Source organism: Clinocottus analis, unplaced genomic scaffold (assembly GCF_023055335.1).
Source record: "Clinocottus analis isolate CAN_PGR_092001 unplaced genomic scaffold, fCliAna1.0.p SCAF_8, whole genome shotgun sequence".
Classification (NCBI taxonomy): Eukaryota; Metazoa; Chordata; class Actinopteri; order Perciformes; family Cottidae; genus Clinocottus; species Clinocottus analis.
The window spans coordinates 12,676,592-12,696,402 of NW_027176240.1; the positions used below are offsets into that span (position 1 = coordinate 12,676,592).

Sequence of the window (19,811 nt, forward strand, 5' to 3'; positions counted from 1 at the left end):
CTGTGTCTGCTAGTGTGCTGTTTCAACAAAAACATCGGGGGACAAAGTACCTGTGCTGAAACCTTATTAACTCCTAAAACCACAGTAACACAACATGGATGTGGCTTTCCAACAATAGAGGAATTAGCAGCCTGATGCCACGTGTATGTACAAGTCTGCTAAACATGCATGCGAAAGTAGTGGATGCTGAAGTTGTTGCCTTCAACCAGCAGTAAAGTATTGCGCATGGCATTCTGAGTTAAATAGTATATTGAGAGCTTTCACCTAATTACATCCTGATCTGTCATACATGTATCATTTGGCGATGTGGTGACCACACAGCTGCTATTTTGTATCAACACGTCGAGATGAATTATGTGTTGAGACTCTTTGTATCGTTCCGATATTATTTGCTTTGGCAAGACACTTAAATGCAAAGCAGATCCACATGGATTAGTCCCTTCTATTCAGACAATTTGATAAAAAGAAAAAGGTAAGCCATCAAATGGTGTTAAATTCCCGCACCTGGCTGACTTAAACAAGAGAGTTTGTTTGGGTCCCGGCTGACCATTCACGTCCCCTAATGTGAAAGCTTTCAGCGTGTGTTCCTCCTGTTTGCTCAAGTCTCTTGACGGTGCTTTTCAGTAATAATGACAGAGTGGGAGGGCCACTCGGTGCAACTAATAAGGACTGCGATCCGGCAGGCGATCCCACTGTGACTTTTATTTCCAAGTCCTGGAATCCGGAATCAGACTGATCGTAATCACACATGGATTATACTCTGTCCGCTGCTTTTTCTTTGTTTCTGCTTTAGAGGAAACTTTCTCACCAACTGTAAGTACTCATGGAGCAACAATTTATTTAACAGTAAATACATAATATCAATAAAAAATGCTTGATAACATCGTGTTAACCTGTTGAAATATTTTTTACAACGGACTCCTTTTGCATTTTTTGTCGCTCGGTATTAAAGCGTTTTATTTCCCCCGCATGGTGTGATCTTTCTAACTTGTCTCTTGTCCGGGACACGGACAGCTTATTATTCCTGATTTATGAACGCTCTGCAGCAGTCAGCCTGGACCGTATTACATCACTTGTTAACAGCAAAGTGAGAAATGTCCGGACACTGAAAGAATATCAGCCGCTACATACAGCAATTATTAAAAAATAAAAAATAAAACACCCAGCCAATCAGCGGTCGCGCAGAGAAATCACGCTTCTTTGAATTTTGCAAAGTGTTGCAAGGAAGTTATTGTGATTGACTGATGGAGAGACAGCATGGAGTAACTTGTGCAGACTTTCGGGTTGTGTAGCTGGATGTGTCTGATGGTTTCCTGCAAAAAATAAATACATTGTCAATTGGGGATGGAAATCCAGATCACCAACAGTGTTGTGTACACTGAACTACATTTGGTCTTAAATCCCCAATTAAACTCAACCTAAAAGTCAGTCATGTATATAGAGCAACTGCGCCTGCAGGCTTTAGAGATGCATTTGCAGAAATGAGGGGAATGGCATTACACTTCACACAGACAGGGAACGTGATACCCCTGTAGTGCTGCTTGTCTACAGCCCATGCATGGTTGTAGTTGTAAGTGGCATGGTTACTTCATCTTCTGGCGCCATGATACTGTCGGCCTGCATGCACAACTTTATGATCGGCTGGGAGAAGTGCTTTCAACATGAATGGTAATAAATCATTGGTGAGATGCATTCGGATAGAGAGCGTGGACGTTAAGGAAGGTGTGTGTATCATGGAAGATAATGTTGGTCACACCGTGAGCACATACATTCACTAAATGTGTCGAAGCAGTATTCTGGTCTGCGGAGGTCAAGTTCAGTCCTCGGCTCTGTCTCCAGTGGGAATAGATAAATGTGCACCAGTAAAGAGGGATTATAGTCTTTGTAACGTGATTATCACTAACTAGATTCCTGCAGGTACTGAAAAAAAACATGTTAGTCATTATGAGTTATGATTCTCCACTTCTTTTTCTGCAGGATTCACAAACAGACCCGTTCGATTGTTTTTAGGGAATCAAAATGTTCTATTTCTTTATTTGGTGTCGCAAATAAAGTGTTGCAAATATCTGTTTGTGTATTTCTGTTCAGTTTATTCTTTCTTTTTCAACTCCTGGAAAGCGCCTGAAATTATTTCTTTTGTGTTCAGTTGTCATCACTATTACAGCAGTGCTGGCAAATCAATCCAGAAGTTGCTGAAAGTGTTTTGTTCAAGTTGGAGTCGTCTGCTAAAATGTATTGATTTAACTTTGGAACACACTTTTACCATCCAGGATGTCCTAAAAAAAAATATTGCCTTCTTTGCAATAGCATGAAAGTCATGCAAAAGATTTGGGTTGGTCCCGCTGCTGAATATCCTCCGACACCTACAGCAGCTGTAGTAGCTGGAAGTTTACAGGTTCGATGCAACGTCCTTGAACAAGACACTGCTGACAGTTTACAGATCAAAACACAAAACAGTGCAAATACAGAACTACAGAAACAAAGATCAAGGCTTTGGCATTCGGACTGAAACCAGACAAAAGAACAGACGTGAGGAGCAAACAATCAAGTACTGAACATCGCATACAAAGACTGGCAGATACTGAAAACAAAATTTCCCAATTTTGTTGTCTTTATCTTGTTGTAGTGGATTGTGTTCTGAAGTCAAGCTTCGGCACAGTTCCACAGCTGATCTGTGGCGATGACACACTGACCTGATGAAATACAAACTGTCGATGGAGAACAAGGGCCAGCGTGGCTCGTAATAAGAAACCCAAACCTGAACAGAAACATTACCTGATAGCTTAACTATAGACATCTATATTCATCTATGTATGGCAGGTGTTCACAAAAGAATGAAGGACTCAGAAATGCATTCTCCAGATTGAGTGGCTACATAAAAAAAATAAAGAGGCGTTGAAGACATATACACGTTGGCGTGAGAGTCGGAGGAGAAGAATGTGAATAGAATCAGAGAGGATTTACAGAACAACACTGATTTCATAATAATATCTAATTTCGTGGATGGTTTGAAAAATTAAAAGATTAGATTTGAGGTTAATTAATACAACACAGTGAAATATGATTGCAGCTAGAAAGTAGTGAAAAGCTGTTTTTGAGTTTTTCTAAGTGATCGCACCAGACAGTTTCAGAGCCAGACGAGCTCAAAATAATTGAAGTCAATGTTTCTGTTGCATCCAGCAGAGCAGCAGGTTTGTAATGCAAATCAGTGGAGCGTCTTTGTTTGCTTGCATCTGCTGTTATGTTCTGTCTATTAGCTCTGCCTTTGTTGTCACTTGCGGAAAAAAAAAAACATTTAATGGCACCCAGTTTGACAAAGTATTCATATTTAATTGAGCAGAATTTTGAAATAAAAACTGTTCTGTCTGCATTCAGGTTATCAAGTGGGACTGCTGTCTAGAGACAGAGCCATGGGCTGCTTGTTAAGATGGACTTCATTTCTTTGGACTGTAACTTTCATTCCCTGCACTTTTGGAATGTCAGTGAGTGAACAAACAGGTATGTTGTGTGTTTAATGTCCATCAACTTCTGTCTTTCAACAGCGGAGTGCAGTTATACTATAGTCTTTCTCTTAAATGTCCTGGTATCAACATAGAAAGAGTTATGTCGATGGATATGTATATTCACAGACATATTGACATTTGCATCTTTTATGGTTAAGGAGGTTTTGTACAGCCTTCATTATACATATCAAAACCCATTTTTACAAAACATTTATGGTTCCTAATTTATTTGAATTGGAATCCAGCCTTTTTGTTGGCAATAGCTGGGGAATCCACGTTATATGTTTGGAAAGACTAATAGTGTGGTAACTTTAACTAAATCTTTAGACTTGTAAAAATGTCATGCATCAGTATTCAAACAGTCAATTTCCATTTCATTTTTGGTAAAGCAGATCTATGCTTGCCTCTGAATTACTTCCCAGTCTCGTCTCGGTTAGTTATTTTATAAGTTTCGACTAAAGTTTTGAAGATTGATGGTGGAGAAAAAAGTGAATTGATTTTCTGCTTTGATGTCAATTTCTGGAACTGGAAAGGAAATGCACTGTGGAAATTAATTTGTGAATCAATTTATCATCTTCGCTAATATAATACTCAAAGCTGGTCTAAAATATAAATAAACACCTGTACCCAGCATAACCAACTTCTTGGTGGCTTTTCTCTAGATGGCTCATGTCCTCCTCTGAGTGTAGAGGAGCACATGTTTTCTGATGTCTTAGATCGTCCCCTGGAAATCACAGGTATGTTGTGAATGAACACAGTTGCTTCGTGAACAAGTCAACACTGGCGTGTTTAAATCTCGTGACACGTTGTTCACCTGTTCACAGGATTTGATCTCACAGAAAAGTTTCTTCTTCGAAAGGGAACGATCACAGAGGACCTGCCGTCTTTTCGTTTAGGGAGCAGCCCACTCATTAAGCCAACAAAGTGAGTAGCCTCCTAATGTGTGTGTTTGTGTGTGTGTTAGCATGCTGGTGTGTTCATGTTCGGCTTGATTTTGGTTCAGATGTTGTACTTTTTCCGTGACATGTGAGGATAACTCACACGTCAACCATGACCCAGTAAATAATCTCCCTACAGTTTATGCTGCTTCATTTTTTACCCACTATCACGCTCTTGTAATGGAACAAAAGCGCATTGCAAGCACACAGCCACAAATGTGTGGTCGAGCAGTAGTAAACAGCAGACTTTGTTTGGTTTAACACCTCTAGACTATTACTGTTTTCCCCCCTTATGTACCGGTTCTGTATATCGATTTATTTTATACACAACGACATGAAGCTGTGCAGAACATGATGAGGGTTTAAGCTTGCCTTTCTTCAGATCCAGTGATATTCTAAGAAATAAAACAGCCATAACTGGTTTTCATGAAAGGGCTGACTTGAGACAACCCAGATATACCCGGCTCAGAGCAATAGTTCAATTTGCTTTGGCTAATAAGGGCAAGCTCTGAGGTGAGGCGTTAGACAGGGACTCATTTCAACTGAATTAATATATATTGCGTTTATTCTAGAAATCTCTCCAGGGCACAAAGTGGGACATAAAGGAATGAAAAGAAATGTTGGAGAACGTATCATAAGACCGGAATATTAAAATAACTACATAAATTACACACTTAGGTGCCATTTACTGAAGACCTTTATTCCCCTGGTCAACTGGTGCGACCGCTGTGTGATATCACCTTGGTGCTGATATGATAATATAGTGGGGATTTTAATTTGTCACACTTAAATTTAGTACCATCAGTTGTATCAGGAAAGACCAGTGGCACATATGGTATGAACCAGTATGAGTTGAAAAAGTTGACTTGACTGTGAAGTTTTGTATTTAAAAAAAGCATTTTGTGATGTTCATTGTTTTGTCGTATCAGTGAAAGAGAACACTGTGTCATTCTTCAGGTAGGGGAGGATATTTTTAGCATTTTTACATGACATGCAACTGTAAACATGTCCTGCCACTCTCCCTCTGGCTCAGCAAGAGAATCATAGAGCCAGGTGATTTGTGATCTGCTTCCCTGTCCAGTCAGCCAGTCGAAAATACATTTACCTCAGTCCTTCCCTCAGTCCGCGCCCATAGTGCAAGAAGATGCTGGTTCTCAATGACACTGCTGACAGTGTCATTGGTTATAGTGGCCAGACTGCGATCCCTCTCATATCCAATTATCTAAGTACTTTGACAGGTGATACTGCATGTCAGCTGAGGAAGGAAAGTGAGGGCAATTGCACGAAGCATGAGGCCCCTCTGCCCCTGCCACAGCCACTAAAACATTGCTCTCTTTACTCGCAAGATATGCAGCAATAGATGCCCGACTTTCTAGATCTCGCTAATGTTCTGCTCGCTACTCAGCACAGAACACGTTATGGCGCATAGATCAGAGCTAACACACTCAAAGAACATTTGTGTGAGGTGAGAAATGGCCCTGCAAAATGCAACATGTATTAAAAAGTTGCTCACACAGTATTAAAGCACAGTGCTGTAATGGCTGTCTGTCTGAATCAAACTGTGCTTTTTATTCTCTAGCTGTTCAGAAAAAGAAGATCAATGCGTGATTTTTCTTTTCAGTAAAGTAGCAAGCAATGTTGTTACATAAACGTTTTTGGACTGTAATAGACTTTGTTTTGCAAAATAAAACATACCCAGGGATAAAGGAATAATACACACTCCTCTTTGGACACATATGTGTACCTGGAAAATTATACGGCCTGTTTGTTCTTGTCTAATATTAAAGATTATAACAAATACAACTGTTAGTATAAAGCCCAACACAAAACCACACAATTAATTTTAATTTTCCTAACAATTTTACATAATAGCTATAGCTCATTTTGAAATGGGAATGGGACTAACACTTCCTTTGAATGTGCACACAATGTCTCGCAATGTGATTAATGGTACTGGTATGCTAACTATTATCAAAGAATACTAGTAACAGGTAAAATGTTCAACGCAATACAGTAAACCATTTTTGTATTATATGTAGAAGCTAAAGATATAAAAAAAAGTAGCCTGAATTATAGATACAAAGGAGCCACTAAGGCTGAGGTATCGTATATCAATCAATCACCAGTTTGTTTATCCATCTGTGGCTTCGGTGGTTTATGACTCTCATGTCAGAGAATTAATCATATGGATTTACTGCAATCGATTCTGTCGGTCTGATTCACTCTTTTTTAATTCATAACCATCTATATCATTTCTGGAAAATACAGTGCTTGTCTGTATTTTTGATTTTCTGTCCCAAAATGAATTTTGTAACCATTTGCCTTGACGTCACTGACCTTTCACTGTACAGCCTCACACATCCTAGCAACTTGAAGCGCTTTAACTTCCCTATATTTACTGTGAAATCGACATGCAAATATTTTGATTTGTGTCATCGGATGTGTACAAACCACCAGGCTTAAATGAAAAGTACTCAAATGCAAACAAGCAGACAGACAGGCAATTTACATTGCAAAACAAATCCACCTGACTTCACTTGACCTTCATGCACATGTAGGTGATGTACAGAAGTAGAACACACATTCATCTATACATATACCCACGAATATTATATAGCAAAATGATAAAGTCGAGCCTTGTCAGTAAGGTAGTCAATAACTAAATGTATGTATTTTTAATATATGAGTATGGTCACAGACCACACCACAGTATTCCAGCATTTGTTGGGTAGGACTGTTTCTAGAGAAACAGGCTGTCAGCGTGGTCCTAAACAACCTAATTTTAACCTTCCAATCAAATTCTATCCATAGCGCCCGACCCCCTGAGACAGCTACTGTAGGACATATGTTTCCCCAGTTGTCATCATCCACTATTGTACTCAGCTCCAGTTCCCATTTTCCTTTGATATATAGAGTTTTATCTGACTTGTATAGGTTTAGCTTTTTGTAAATATGGAGAACATATTTTTGTTTCGTTGATGCAGGTGTTCAAACAGATGTATCAATGGTTTATATATTGGTTGGTTCTCTTTTAATAGTTCAGTGATTTAAATGAACGGTCCCCAACCACCGGTCCTTTCATAACGGGCTGCACAGATAGAATGAAAACAATATTTGATTGATTATCACAATCTGAAAGATGTTTTATGCCTGTCGTATCACTTTATTTCGTCATAACGACCCCAACACCTTGAAGGTGGAAGGCGACTGTGATTAGCATGCCCGTCTTTCAACCAGAGGATCGGAGGTTCGAGCCCCAGCTCCGTTAGTCCTTGTTGTTGTGTCCTTGAGCAAGACACTTAACCCTGAATTGCTCCACGTTGCTGCGTCTACGGTGTCGAGAGAAAAAATGTAAGTCGCTTTGGATAAAAGCGTCGCTAAATTAAATGTAATGTAATGTAATGTAAGGTCTAGTGTACAGACTGTGGGTAAGGAGTCAGTTGACTCGGGCTCATGGGGAAGTTGAGGGCATTTGATGGGTGGATGGAAAATGGCCCGGCAGAAGTGAGAAACAACTGAGGCAGTCGCCTTGACAACTTGTTTCATAGTCACAGCAGCAGTTGTATGTCATGTGCTTTTCTACCAACAAACAATTGCACATTTTGATAAATCAATTCAATGTTGATTCTGAAATGAGTTTTACGTCATGTTGGCAAATCACACATCTTGGAACATCTGTTCCTGGTGTTTTGTTGCTATCACAGGGTTATCCCTCCATTGTGTATGTGTGTAAAGGAACACTTAGTTACTCTGGAAGGATAATAACATAGCAGTCTCATCTCAGCATCTCCTCACTTTAGAAGATACCCTTCCTCCAGATCACAGGCCTGCTTTTTCTTTGGCGTCATCAGCAGCAGTCTATCATGCTGGCAAGCATAACACTCCCATGTTCAAACAGAATGGGGGAGTCAATGCTGAGAGGAAGTTATGGTCTTTGCTAGCAGGAATGATGCATGTAGAGTATAAACTGACATGGTTGATCATCCACTTTGGTCTGTTGGTGGATTCAATGTCAGTAACAGGGATGTGAGCCAACTAGTCTAACATTGAGGGTTTGATTTGATTCCTCTGACTCATTTAAAAAAATGCCCCATGATAGGATTTCTTACAAGCAAGGACACTAAAGCCGCTTCCGGGAGATTCCTTACCGGACCGGTAGTGTTGCTATGACATTCTGTCAAACCGTTCCCTTTGATTACACAAGGAGTAGTGCCTGCCAAGCAATATGCATGGTCAAAGACCGTTTCAGGAGCGCTGATAGTTTCCAGAAAACACATGGTGGTTCTTTAAAAAAAAAAAAACAGAATTAGTTGCGATTGTAACTTTAGTGGAAGCTCTGCAATATCTGTTTTGATTGCCATTGACATGAACTGTACAGTATTTATACACAAGTAACTGCTCCATAACTGAGATACGTCACTCGAGACTTATTTTTTACTGTTCCTTTCCTGTTTTTTTGGCCTGGAAGCAGACAAGACTACTTTACATTGTAGAATCCAAGCCTATCGAACAGCATTCAAACATCACAGGATTTGCATTGGAACAAAATGTTGTTATATAATCCAGGAGGCTGTTACATTTTTTCCGAAGTTTTCCAATTTAAATGTGTTATAAATAAAAGGAACTTTGAAAGATACAGGGTTGGCAAAAGCAAAAGTATATTGCCAAAGTTTTCTTTTCTTTCTTTTTTTTTTTACATTGTAGCATAAAAACAGGGAATATGAATGCAGAGCTTCTTCATTTATTTACTTAATGAAACATGCAGAGTAGTGTTTTCTTCAAACTGTCAGGATAACGCCAACGTACAGCCGTTTAGCCACAAATGGCAGTCAACACGAGGTCAAGAACTTTAACCCCCTGGGCCCTCAAAGATCAAGTGTGTTGTTCTGTAGACTGAGTGTGTTATGAAATGAGAGCAGACGTCATGGGGGACTTTGTAAAGAAGGGAGTGTCGCAGTGTCGCGCAAAGGCTCTTGGAGTTTTCTTTTGCATTTTTCATGTATGTTATTCCCTGCATCTTATAAATATGTGCAACACATTTGGTACCAGTAGTTAAATGTACATGAAACATGGAAATATTCTGTGTTGAATGTCTTTTATATATGCTTATTTTCATAAATTACCCTGCCACTTTTAATATTGATTTGCAGCTAAAATAGTCCTTTAGCCCTTTGGCAAAAAGTAACCTTCGCAGCCCTTGGCCTCTCAAACAGGCATTTTTTGGAAGCTTTAACTTGGTGTATTTATCATTTCAGTCATGTACCGTTTACACCGAAATCTCAAAGAATTCGAGGGATACAATAGAAGAGGGTATGAAGCTCTGAGAGAATAGGAGATGATATATTGGAGTGAAAACTAATTTCCAACCTGTCTAAAGAAACTCTCCCTTCCCCAGGCGGTGCTCTGCCTTCTCAATGACCTTATCATTGCATTATTATTATTTTTGCTGATCTTGATTTATTATGTTTATGCTCTTCCACGTTTGACTGTTAGTCTGATGTTGGATTTAGTGCTAGAGTTAGAGCATTTTGAAGTGTAAAATGTGTTTCTTTTTATTTCATTTGTGCAATTTATAAAATTAGGAAGGGTGTGGGTTGAGAGATGAGTTACTGAATACATTTATTTGAGAGTGGGTGTGATTCAAAATTATATTGTATACTATATATTCCCTATTTCCTCCGCATAGTTTGTTTGTTGGAACATATTGTCCACTGTGAACACAGGATTTCTATTTGACTTTACAGAGCAGCTGAGGTCATACACATAAAGCTATAACGGCATTGCACTACGTAGCCATAACTGTAGCACACGGCATCTCAGTGAGGTAAAAGATTGGCTTCTGAGAGTTTGGATCAATTTCTACATGTTTTCATTATCTGAAAGACAGAGTAGCCAGTATATAATTCATCAAGCTAAATCCAGTTTGTCAGGTTTATTTGTGTGCATGATTCTGCAGCAGGAGGATATTGAAATGTTTTATTGATCATTGAAGTTGATTGGCTGGTTCTTTGTTCAGCCAGTAAAAGCTTTAAAAGAGTTAACATTTCATATTGAGAAATTAAACTTGACACTGGCATCATTCATTTCATTTTATTGTTTAAATGAATGTAAATCCTGGAAGAATCTGAATGTGTTGTATGGTGTTTTTTCAGAGGGATATTTCCAAATGGGCTTTCAAGTGAATACTCCCTTGTCACCATCTTCCGGGTTAGAAGAACGACAAAAAAAGACCGCTGGTATCTTTGGCAGATATTCGACCAGTCGGGAAGCAGTCAGGTGGGTCCCACTGTTTGTTTTAATCTCACATATCCGTTTCAATATACATATATATTATACTATCATGAGACGGGTGTTTGTTTCTCTGCTCCTTAGGTATCTGTTGTGGTTGATGGAGCCAAGAGGATGGTGGAGTTTTCTTTCCAGGGCCAGCTAAAGAACGTTCTCCGCTACACATTTAAGAGCCGTGATCTACATGCCCTTTTTGATCGCCAGTGGCACAAGCTGAGCATTTCAGTACAGAGCAACATCGTCTCCATTTACATGGACTGCAAGCTAATAGAAAGGAGACTGACTGATGAGAAGGACAGCATAGACCCCAGTGGGCGCACTCTCATCACCACACGAATTGAGGATGGCCGACCTGTCGATGTACGTCCCACCTACACTTTGTGAAAAACATTTCACTCTCTCGCTGCCTTTCTGTCTTTGACTAAATCTACACACTGTCATTTAAGGATTCACCAGTTTTTGACGCAGTCTTTTTGTAACTCATCTACATCAATAGTGCACTGTCTACACAGACATTTTTTTAAATACACAAGTGCTTTTAAAATGTATTGAAAACATGTCTCAGGGGCTGATGTCTTTAATCTCTGTAAATCCTTATTGTGTGTTATGTGTTAGGTATGCTCATTCTCAGAGATGCCCCAAAGTGCTAACATAAAAAAAACAGTTGGGCAGCTTTTGTCACTCAATGACTCAGAGTAGAACTTGGCTTAAGTAGCATTAACAGCAGACTTCTTAGTCCATGTGATTAGTAAAGCTGTAAAAAAAAAAAATGGTAGGGTTCAAGTTCTGCCCTGAAGCAGCTGCAATTCATTCAGAAGTTGAATGTTAGGACAACTTCATGCTGAAACCACTGACAATTGACAATGTGTACTGTCTTAACCAGTGAAGAGCAGACCGTTGATGTATAACTAATGTATGCTGCTGTAATTTTCCTTAATGAGAGCTCTTTCCCACAGATTGAACTAAAACAAATCCTGATCTACTGTGACCCTTATATGGCCGAAATGGAAAATTGCTGTGAGCTACTGGGGCCAAAGGTAAAACGCTGTGATTCCTCACCTCAGTACTCTTCATAATAAATCAAAGTATCAATTATATATAGTTTGAGAGTTTGACATTTATCATATAAAATGCATTTCACAATGAAAGCATTATATGAGAAGACGCAATATATGTTTGCCTCCAAAGATCTGAGACCGAAAACCATACATCAGAAGGTCACACATTAAAGTACATTCACCCAACGTCTTGATGCTCTGTAGTAAGTAACAGAGTTGTTGGTCTCGTCTATGAGGACACACGTCCCAAGATAGAAACTCAATAACAGAGATATTTCGTCACCCTAGAATCAATTCCAGCTAATGTCCCAGTGATTCAGTGAGAGATGACCTTTGACCCCGTTCCATTACATGTCTCCATAAGCATGGTGTCATGTCAGTGTAAAATTACTCTGAGGGAATTGTCACGACCTTGAGAGGGATTAGGGTTAGGGTTTCCCCTGCAAAGTATGCATTTTTCTATTTGTTATGGCAGCATGGTGTGAATATATATATCTGCTAAAACCTACGTTACATTGTGTTAAGTGTGCTGCAATACAGCAAATTCTGTAGATTTGTTGTAAACATGACAAAGGAGGTGGCTAAATGGTGAAATTTCTGTATTGATCCAGTGTGAAGCCGAGAAGACCTCTAATGGGACGTCCCCTCCCCTGGTTACAGCCAAGCTCCCCCAGATGCTATCTCAGCCAGCCTCAAAGTCAATTGACAGATGTCACTGTCCAGCTGAAAAGGTACAATCAATTCCACCCAACAAGGGCCTCTAATTGAGTAAGTGTAATGTCTATTGTAACTGAACCAGCACTGATTTACACGGCGTTTACTCACCCTGTGAAGGCGCTAAACTGCCAGTTAAAGGACAGTTATACAAAAAAAGTAGACGGTATAGCTATGAGGTAGGAGAAACCACAGGTATATTATAGGACAGAATCAACTTTTCATAAACCAACAGCCAAATTAATCTTTGGGGTCCAAGGATAGAATGGTAGTTTGCCACTATACAGAAATGAATGTTGCATATTAACAATAGGTTCAAATAAAAACATGATAAAATGAATGTGAAAAAAGACGCTTTGACTTTTTACATTAATATAATATATATTATATATATAGAAATATGGCTATAAAATTAGTTTGTATATTATATGGCTATAATATATATGTGTGCATGTTAAAACTCTTACTACTATAGCCACATTTTCTCTCTGATTACATATATTAACCCTTCTAGTGTATACTGTGTGCACAGGGAGATGCTGGTCTTCCAGGTCTACAAGGAGAAAAAGGAGACAAGGTAAAGACAACATTTTTATGATATTAATAAATGCACTTATTTGTTGCTGGTATTTAATTCATGGGGAACATGTAGGGGTTAAGTCAATGTTACAGCTGCGATATCTTCATTCCAGAAGGTGGGCAACATCACATCACGTTCAACATCCACGATTCACTGTTAGTCATGCATCATTCAGAAACATTCACTAAATCATAGATTGATATCACTGGGCCACTGTGCTTTTTCCCATGTTGTAAATATACCCATACTTCTGTTCTCAAATGATAATCTTAACTGCTACTGGGGGTTTCTCTGTGGCCAGTTGCATTAATTTTCCTGGACAGTTGCAGGGGCTAAATGTGAAGAAAGAGAGAAAGTCCCTGTAGGACAAATGTATACTTGTTGGAATAAAAAAATATTTACGCTTAATCAGTTAGTGTTTCACTGTTATACTCAGGCTTCTCACTGAACTGTCTCTGTTTAATCTTACACACAAACTCAGAAAATGTCTCCTGATTGCAAAGAGAATCTCTCTCTCTCTCTCTCTCTCTCTCTCTCTCTCTCTCTCTCTCTCTCTCTCTCTCTCTCTCTCTCTCTATATATATATATATATGATATATATCTATATATACATAGATAGATTTATATGATATATATCTATATATATACATATATAGATATATACAGAGAGAGAGAGAGAGAGAGAGAGAGAGAGAGAGAGAGAGAGAGAGAGAGAGAGAGAGAGAGAGAGAGAGTTCATATATATGTGATAATCATATACATTTATATCATCTCTCTCTCTCTCTCTGTCTCTCTTTCTTAGCGAGCACATGTCTATGTCTATGACATAGAATCATGGTTAGCCATCACAGTCTTTGTTGAGCTCCCTAACAATTACCATCACCGGATGAGTTTTCTGTCCAATCACTAGAAAAATAGTATCTACATGACAGCTCAAAAGACAGGTGGAAACATGAACGGCAAATGCCCAGTCACTGAAAATTGTAGGTGTTGTGTTGGTTGGAGAGCAAGAAAAAACATAAATAACCGAAAATACCCAGACAAATAATGGTATTTTCCCCAAGAGAAATCATAACGTTTGGAGTATGACACCCCCCTTTTAGCGGTCTGTGCAAGGTTAAAAAAGAACAAGGATGAATGCATTCCGCTATGAATGGGCTTCATCGGGATAAACAGGTGGTGTTACTGTATGCCTGATAAGACCAGATGGCTTCTGGGTCAGTGTCTGATTTAACATGATGCAGCTGTGGGATTAAGATATGCAGGACGACTTGTTTCTGGAAAGCCACTCAATCCTGGAAGGCACAAAATCTAAATGTATTTATTAATGTAAAATCATAGTACATAGTGAGTTGCTCTTACTGTTTAAGTGGCATTGTGTTTATTGCTGTTTTGCTTAAAAAGCACCAACAAGATGACACTATTCTGGATATTTGAGATATCTGTTCTGTCTAAAATTGTGTAAATGGAATCTGGAATTAGATACATTCCTTGTTTTTAAGAAAGCAATTCATGTTTGGCACATAGCTGGTATGTGTGCAGGCAAATTGGGAATAATGAGCATAATCATTATCATTTTGTTTTAGAAGGTGACAACTCTTAAAAAACAGTCATTAATCTTTATAAACTAAATGTGCTTTGTGCAAGCCCATTTTCTTACATTTTCTTGTCAGGAATATATCATTATATTTACCCAAATTGTGTGGATAGCAACAGATTGTACAAATCAGAATTGTAAATGTGTTATAATTGGCCTCTAATGACTCTTAATTGACCCAGCAGGGATCAGCACTCAAGCTGTAATGTGTGTGTATATGTGTTCTTTGAGTGTGTTGGCGTTCCTGAGGATTAATTACTCACTGCTAAGTAACTATATTCAGGGTGCAAGAATCGGGCAATTTTACGTTTCACAAAAGGGCACTGTGGCATGCTCTTTCTCATATAGTGATGTAAATACCATGTGTTAGTTTCGAACCAAAGCCTAAGAGCCACAGAGATCCTAAGTGTACATGTGATGTGTTCCAGTGCTCAGCAGTGAGTTTAACATGGTTTTCCGGAGGCCTTTCCATTTTTCCTCTATTATTTCTGCTGGCCATGTCTTGTGCTACGAGTCAGTGGCTCACGCTGTTAACACCTGAAATCTAATTTCAGGCCCTCAACAAATCAATACTTGGCACCATTTGTTTGCGTATTGAACAACAGAATTCTCAACAAATCCTATTACAGCTTTGAAACACTAAATCAATAAAGTTAAGGAAAAACTTGATCAGGTACTAGACATTGAAGACTAACCGGCACAGTCAGTTGATAACAGCGCATCATAGTTTTTATTTTATTTATTCATTTTCTTAAATTTTTATGAATATAAATTTGACCCTTTGCTACGCTTTGGATTATAGTGCTCTGGTAATTGTGATTTGTTTGTCAGAAGGCTGGTAAATCTCAATAGTGAACTGAAACTTAACTAAACTCATGTTTATTTCTGAAGGCAGATTATTTATGATACATGGCTTAATATTTATGATATATGTCTGCTCTCTTAAAACATGACAATAACATGGAAAAAGGAGACAGAAAACAAACGTGGACAGGGAAACCACCTGTGAAACCATTAATAGTGGCGCTCTTATTACTTTACATTCATTACATTCATTTACATGTGATACAAATTCAAATATTAATGGTTATATGCATGAGAAAGAGAGAAAAGAAAAAAGAAGTGATACATTTGACTCAGGTCTCACTCAGGTTTATTGTTCAGGTATTTATACACCTAATATCAGGTTGTTGTATCTTCAGAGTTACCTTCTTTTCTTAACGTGAAACTTCTAATCCCCTCGTTCATCTCCTTCTACTGGCATATCATGAATTGATGCAGCATTAGAGCTGAATTCAGTGTGAAAAAATACCACATGTAATCTATGGTTTAGTCTTGATTGAATAAATCTCAGATGGGGAGACGTGTTTAAATGATTAGTAAAATCAATACCTTTACAGACACAGCAGCAGCGTGCCCGCCGGCAATTAGTACACTGACAGTGGTGCTTTGAGATAATTTAATTTACCTGATTTAGAGTGTGAATGAGTCCCCACAAACCACAGTTGCTGTTTGATAGACTCAGGGGTTTTAGCTTTGATGCCACTTTATTTTATCATTATATACCTGGAAATCAATCATCTTGGTTTAACATGGTACTGTAATCGGTTGATATATAATTGATTTAATAATAATATGATGGCAAACCAGATGCGATGAGCTATTCCCTGGCATTACCTAACATTGAAGTGAAGGAACACAACAAAATGTCACTAATCATCCAGGGAAAATATGTCTCATGTCTTGTGTGGTTAGAAAATGTTCCTGTTCCACTACCACGAGGAGAAAAACAGCAGACATGTAATTTTAAGCCATTTGTGCAATACATCAGACACATCTTCCTTTGACAGAATCACATGTGAGCCTCTGTTTAAGCTTATTTAATTTATATTGATCCCTACATTGCCAAGTGGCTATGAAACGGTGCTGCACTGTTTTAGATGTACATTCTAATACATTGTACAGCGGTAACAAAGGCAGAGAAAATACTGTTAATAAGGTAAGCTCATGAGACTTTCAATTATGAGAATCTCACTCTGGATATGATTAAAAAGTAGTCAGAGTATACCTATTAACAATTTATCCTTACTTGTAAGGATTAATTAAAGATATTTGGGAAATTTAGAGCATTTAAAACAGCCATAATAAAAAGTGCAGGCCAATCATAATGACCTTCACAGAGGTTTTCTTCGGAAAGTGTGCAGGGATTACTTTGGCGGTGTTACTCCAACAGAAAGTACTATCCTGCATTACAGTCCAGAGTTTGATGGAGGATTCTAATGCACTGCAAAGGGATTAAACTGCTATGATTAATCCAAAATCCCTAAGGAAATTAAACAGATAAGGATTGGGTCATAAGAATGCAGCTTACTTGAAAGGAAATCCATTTTCTATGGCCTTGCACATAAACCCTGGTATTACTAGCTTTACAGCTCCTGCATGAACATGCACAAGAAAAAATAACAACACAAGCATCATGGTGAAATTAAAACTTCCTCCCCCTTTTACACAGCCTGTAATTTGTTTTTGACCATTTACAACTCTCCTGCCCTTATTATGGCTTGTGTTTTCAATTACTACTCTCTAATTCAATTTATACCCGACTGTACCTCCAAAGTGAATTATTCAAATAATTTGATTCAAGACACTTTATTATTTAGCTGACAGGGAATTTTGATTAGCTGTCAAAACCTTTCATTTGTTTCTATCATATTCATCAGTGTGAACATGTTATTAGTTTTTTTCTCATAAAAGGTTTTGTGTCAGTGATTGAATAGAACATTTAAATTAAAGAATTATATGCACTGTGAAACATACAGTGCATTCTCATATGTATTTTTTGGAAGCTTACCTGTTCTTAATGAATCAGCATGCATTTATTTTGTCTCATAAAAGGAATAATCATATAATTGCTGAGTTCAGCGAAAATTGCCATGTGTTGAAGTCAAAGAACAGTAGTATTCTCACAAATTGTGCTAAGTATTTAAAAAAGGTAGACCGAGTGTATTTTCTAGAATAATAGGTTCATAACCCATAGTTTAAAGATGGTATCTCATTTATTAGAACGCGTCTCATTTTCCTGTTCTTCCTAAACAAGCCTATTGAGTTTTAGTAATGAAGATGTGATTGTGTATGGACATTACATTTAATTTGATTTTTAGCTTGCAGCAAGTTCTTTGTGAGCTTAATTTGTTGAATAACTATCTACCTCCATCTTCTCTCTCTAACAATACTGCGGATAATCTCTTTCCTTCCTTTTGTCTCCTATTATGTCATCGTGTATACCAATATACCCCGTTGGCTTTTTTTTTTTTTTTTGCATCATCTTGTCTCCTTTTTAAAAAAGAATTAAGAAAATACAATGAACCCTAACAAGGTTCAGATTTGTGCTTTCCAGTTGTTGGGAAATGGTATCCTGATCTGCAGCTGCTGAGCCACAATGTCAGCAGTAACTTGTGGAACAGCTGTAGCAGCAAGATCGCTGCTGAAATGACAAGCCGCCATAGAGCTATTCACTAATGTGTGAACGAGAGACCTTTCACTAACTGTTCTGTGTGTTGGTACCGTCACAGGGGGACACGGGGGAGGCCGGGCCTTCAGGAAGCGCAGGACACACGGTAGGCTCCTCACCGATGAAACAACTTAAAAACTGTAGCATCACAGTTCCCTGGTGTTGCTTTTCCCTTGAAGCTGTGATTCAAGTTGTGATTGACATGAACTCAGTTGTATGGAAGTCCATTTCCACAAGCAAAAGAAACAAATTCTGAGATAAAAAGTAGTAATTATGAGATAAGAAATCTCAGAATTTCGACTTTCTTTTCTCAGAATAGACTTTTTTTTTCATAAGTATTTTTCCATTACTGGTGTAGTTGGGCTTCCATACAGTTGAGAGGTTCAGTTTATTTTTTCTCCTTCCCTTAATGCATTTTGCTTTCGTTTTAACTAGACTTTGGTTTCTACTGCTGTTTTTTTGATGCAGTGAATAGCAGGTGGTATTGTTTGGTGATTTATGGAATCTGTCACCGCCGGTCTTTAAGATGATTTTTGAACATCGTTGGATTGAATTACTGGCTTGGCTTTGTGTTGACCCAGCCACAGCAACACAGAAAACACAGCAATCTCAAAATCAAATTACATCAGCAACTGGGTACTTGTTTGGCGAATGGTGAATGGTGAATGGTGTCGCTACAGAGACGCAACTTCAGTCCCAAGCAGTGTCAGAGTTCCTGGCTTGGATGAGGGCTCCATTGCCCACAATTGGCAGTAGTTCTGGGTGTGAAGCCAGTAAGGGATCGTGTCCATGTCGCTTTAGTGGGAGAGGGTCGGAGACTGGGCTAGGATCTGTGGGTGAACATCATTGTATCAGGTATGCCCTCTTGGGGAAGATCTTCAAAAACAAATGGCTTGCTGTGAAATCAGACATTTAAATTGGGAGAAAAGTCTTTATGGAAGCTTTAAGACTGGCTAAGTGCTCCTTTTGTAATTGGATGTTCCTGTTACAATCACAAAGAGCTGAAGAAATAACCAGATTTCACATTGCGTTCTAAGCAACTGCCATCAGTAAGATTGTCGGGCATTAAATGTGGCATCATGATGTCTGTTTTTATCTCTTTCAGTGAGGGGGGGAGGTCCAATCTCTAGAAAGCCCCATTTTGTGTAATGCCAAGACATGGCTTTTAGTTTCTATGTCTTAAAGTAAGAATGTACTGTTGTAATCCAATGCTTTGGAAAAAGAGGGTATGGGATTGTGATTCTATTCCCAGAAAAATTAAGAAAATGCATAGCAAGACAATGTTTATATCTGCTAGTTATTTCATTGTATTGACGTGATCAACTTTACTGCAGACGGTTGTTGCAGGTTACGCATCGGCAGAAAATAAAATCATTCCTGGTTGTGAATGATGGCTAAAGCTGCATCACTACACAACAGTACACAAACAAAGTCTACACTTAGCACCACCAGTAGTATTGATATTGATAATAATGCTAATACATAATGCCATGTGCCGCTCATCAATTTATCTTTTTCTGCTACTTTTGTATCTCTCTTCTGCGTCCTCGACATTTTCAGACTCTTTGGTTTGCCACAATGTGAGTATAGATGTATAAAAGTAATGTTGTGGTTGGTTGTCC

The 19,811-nt window shown here is 38.5% G+C and overlaps 1 protein-coding gene across 1 annotated transcript in view; it reads left to right on the forward strand.

Annotated features, from left to right (window-relative positions):
* Positions 1-738: 738 nt before the first annotated feature.
* The window catches only part of col19a1 (collagen type XIX alpha 1 chain), a 91,696-nt gene continuing 72,623 nt past the window's right edge, over positions 739-19,811 (forward strand). The window contains exons 1-10 of the mRNA XM_068568529.1: positions 739-813; positions 3,376-3,498; positions 4,166-4,240; positions 4,328-4,427; positions 10,594-10,717; positions 10,814-11,089; positions 11,686-11,766; positions 12,399-12,518; positions 13,034-13,078; positions 18,251-18,295. Of these exons, the coding sequence (XP_068424630.1) occupies positions 3,411-3,498; positions 4,166-4,240; positions 4,328-4,427; positions 10,594-10,717; positions 10,814-11,089; positions 11,686-11,766; positions 12,399-12,518; positions 13,034-13,078; positions 18,251-18,295 (954 nt within the window). The 5' untranslated portion in view covers positions 739-813; positions 3,376-3,410. The remainder of the gene's footprint in view (positions 814-3,375; positions 3,499-4,165; positions 4,241-4,327; positions 4,428-10,593; positions 10,718-10,813; positions 11,090-11,685; positions 11,767-12,398; positions 12,519-13,033; positions 13,079-18,250; positions 18,296-19,811) is intronic.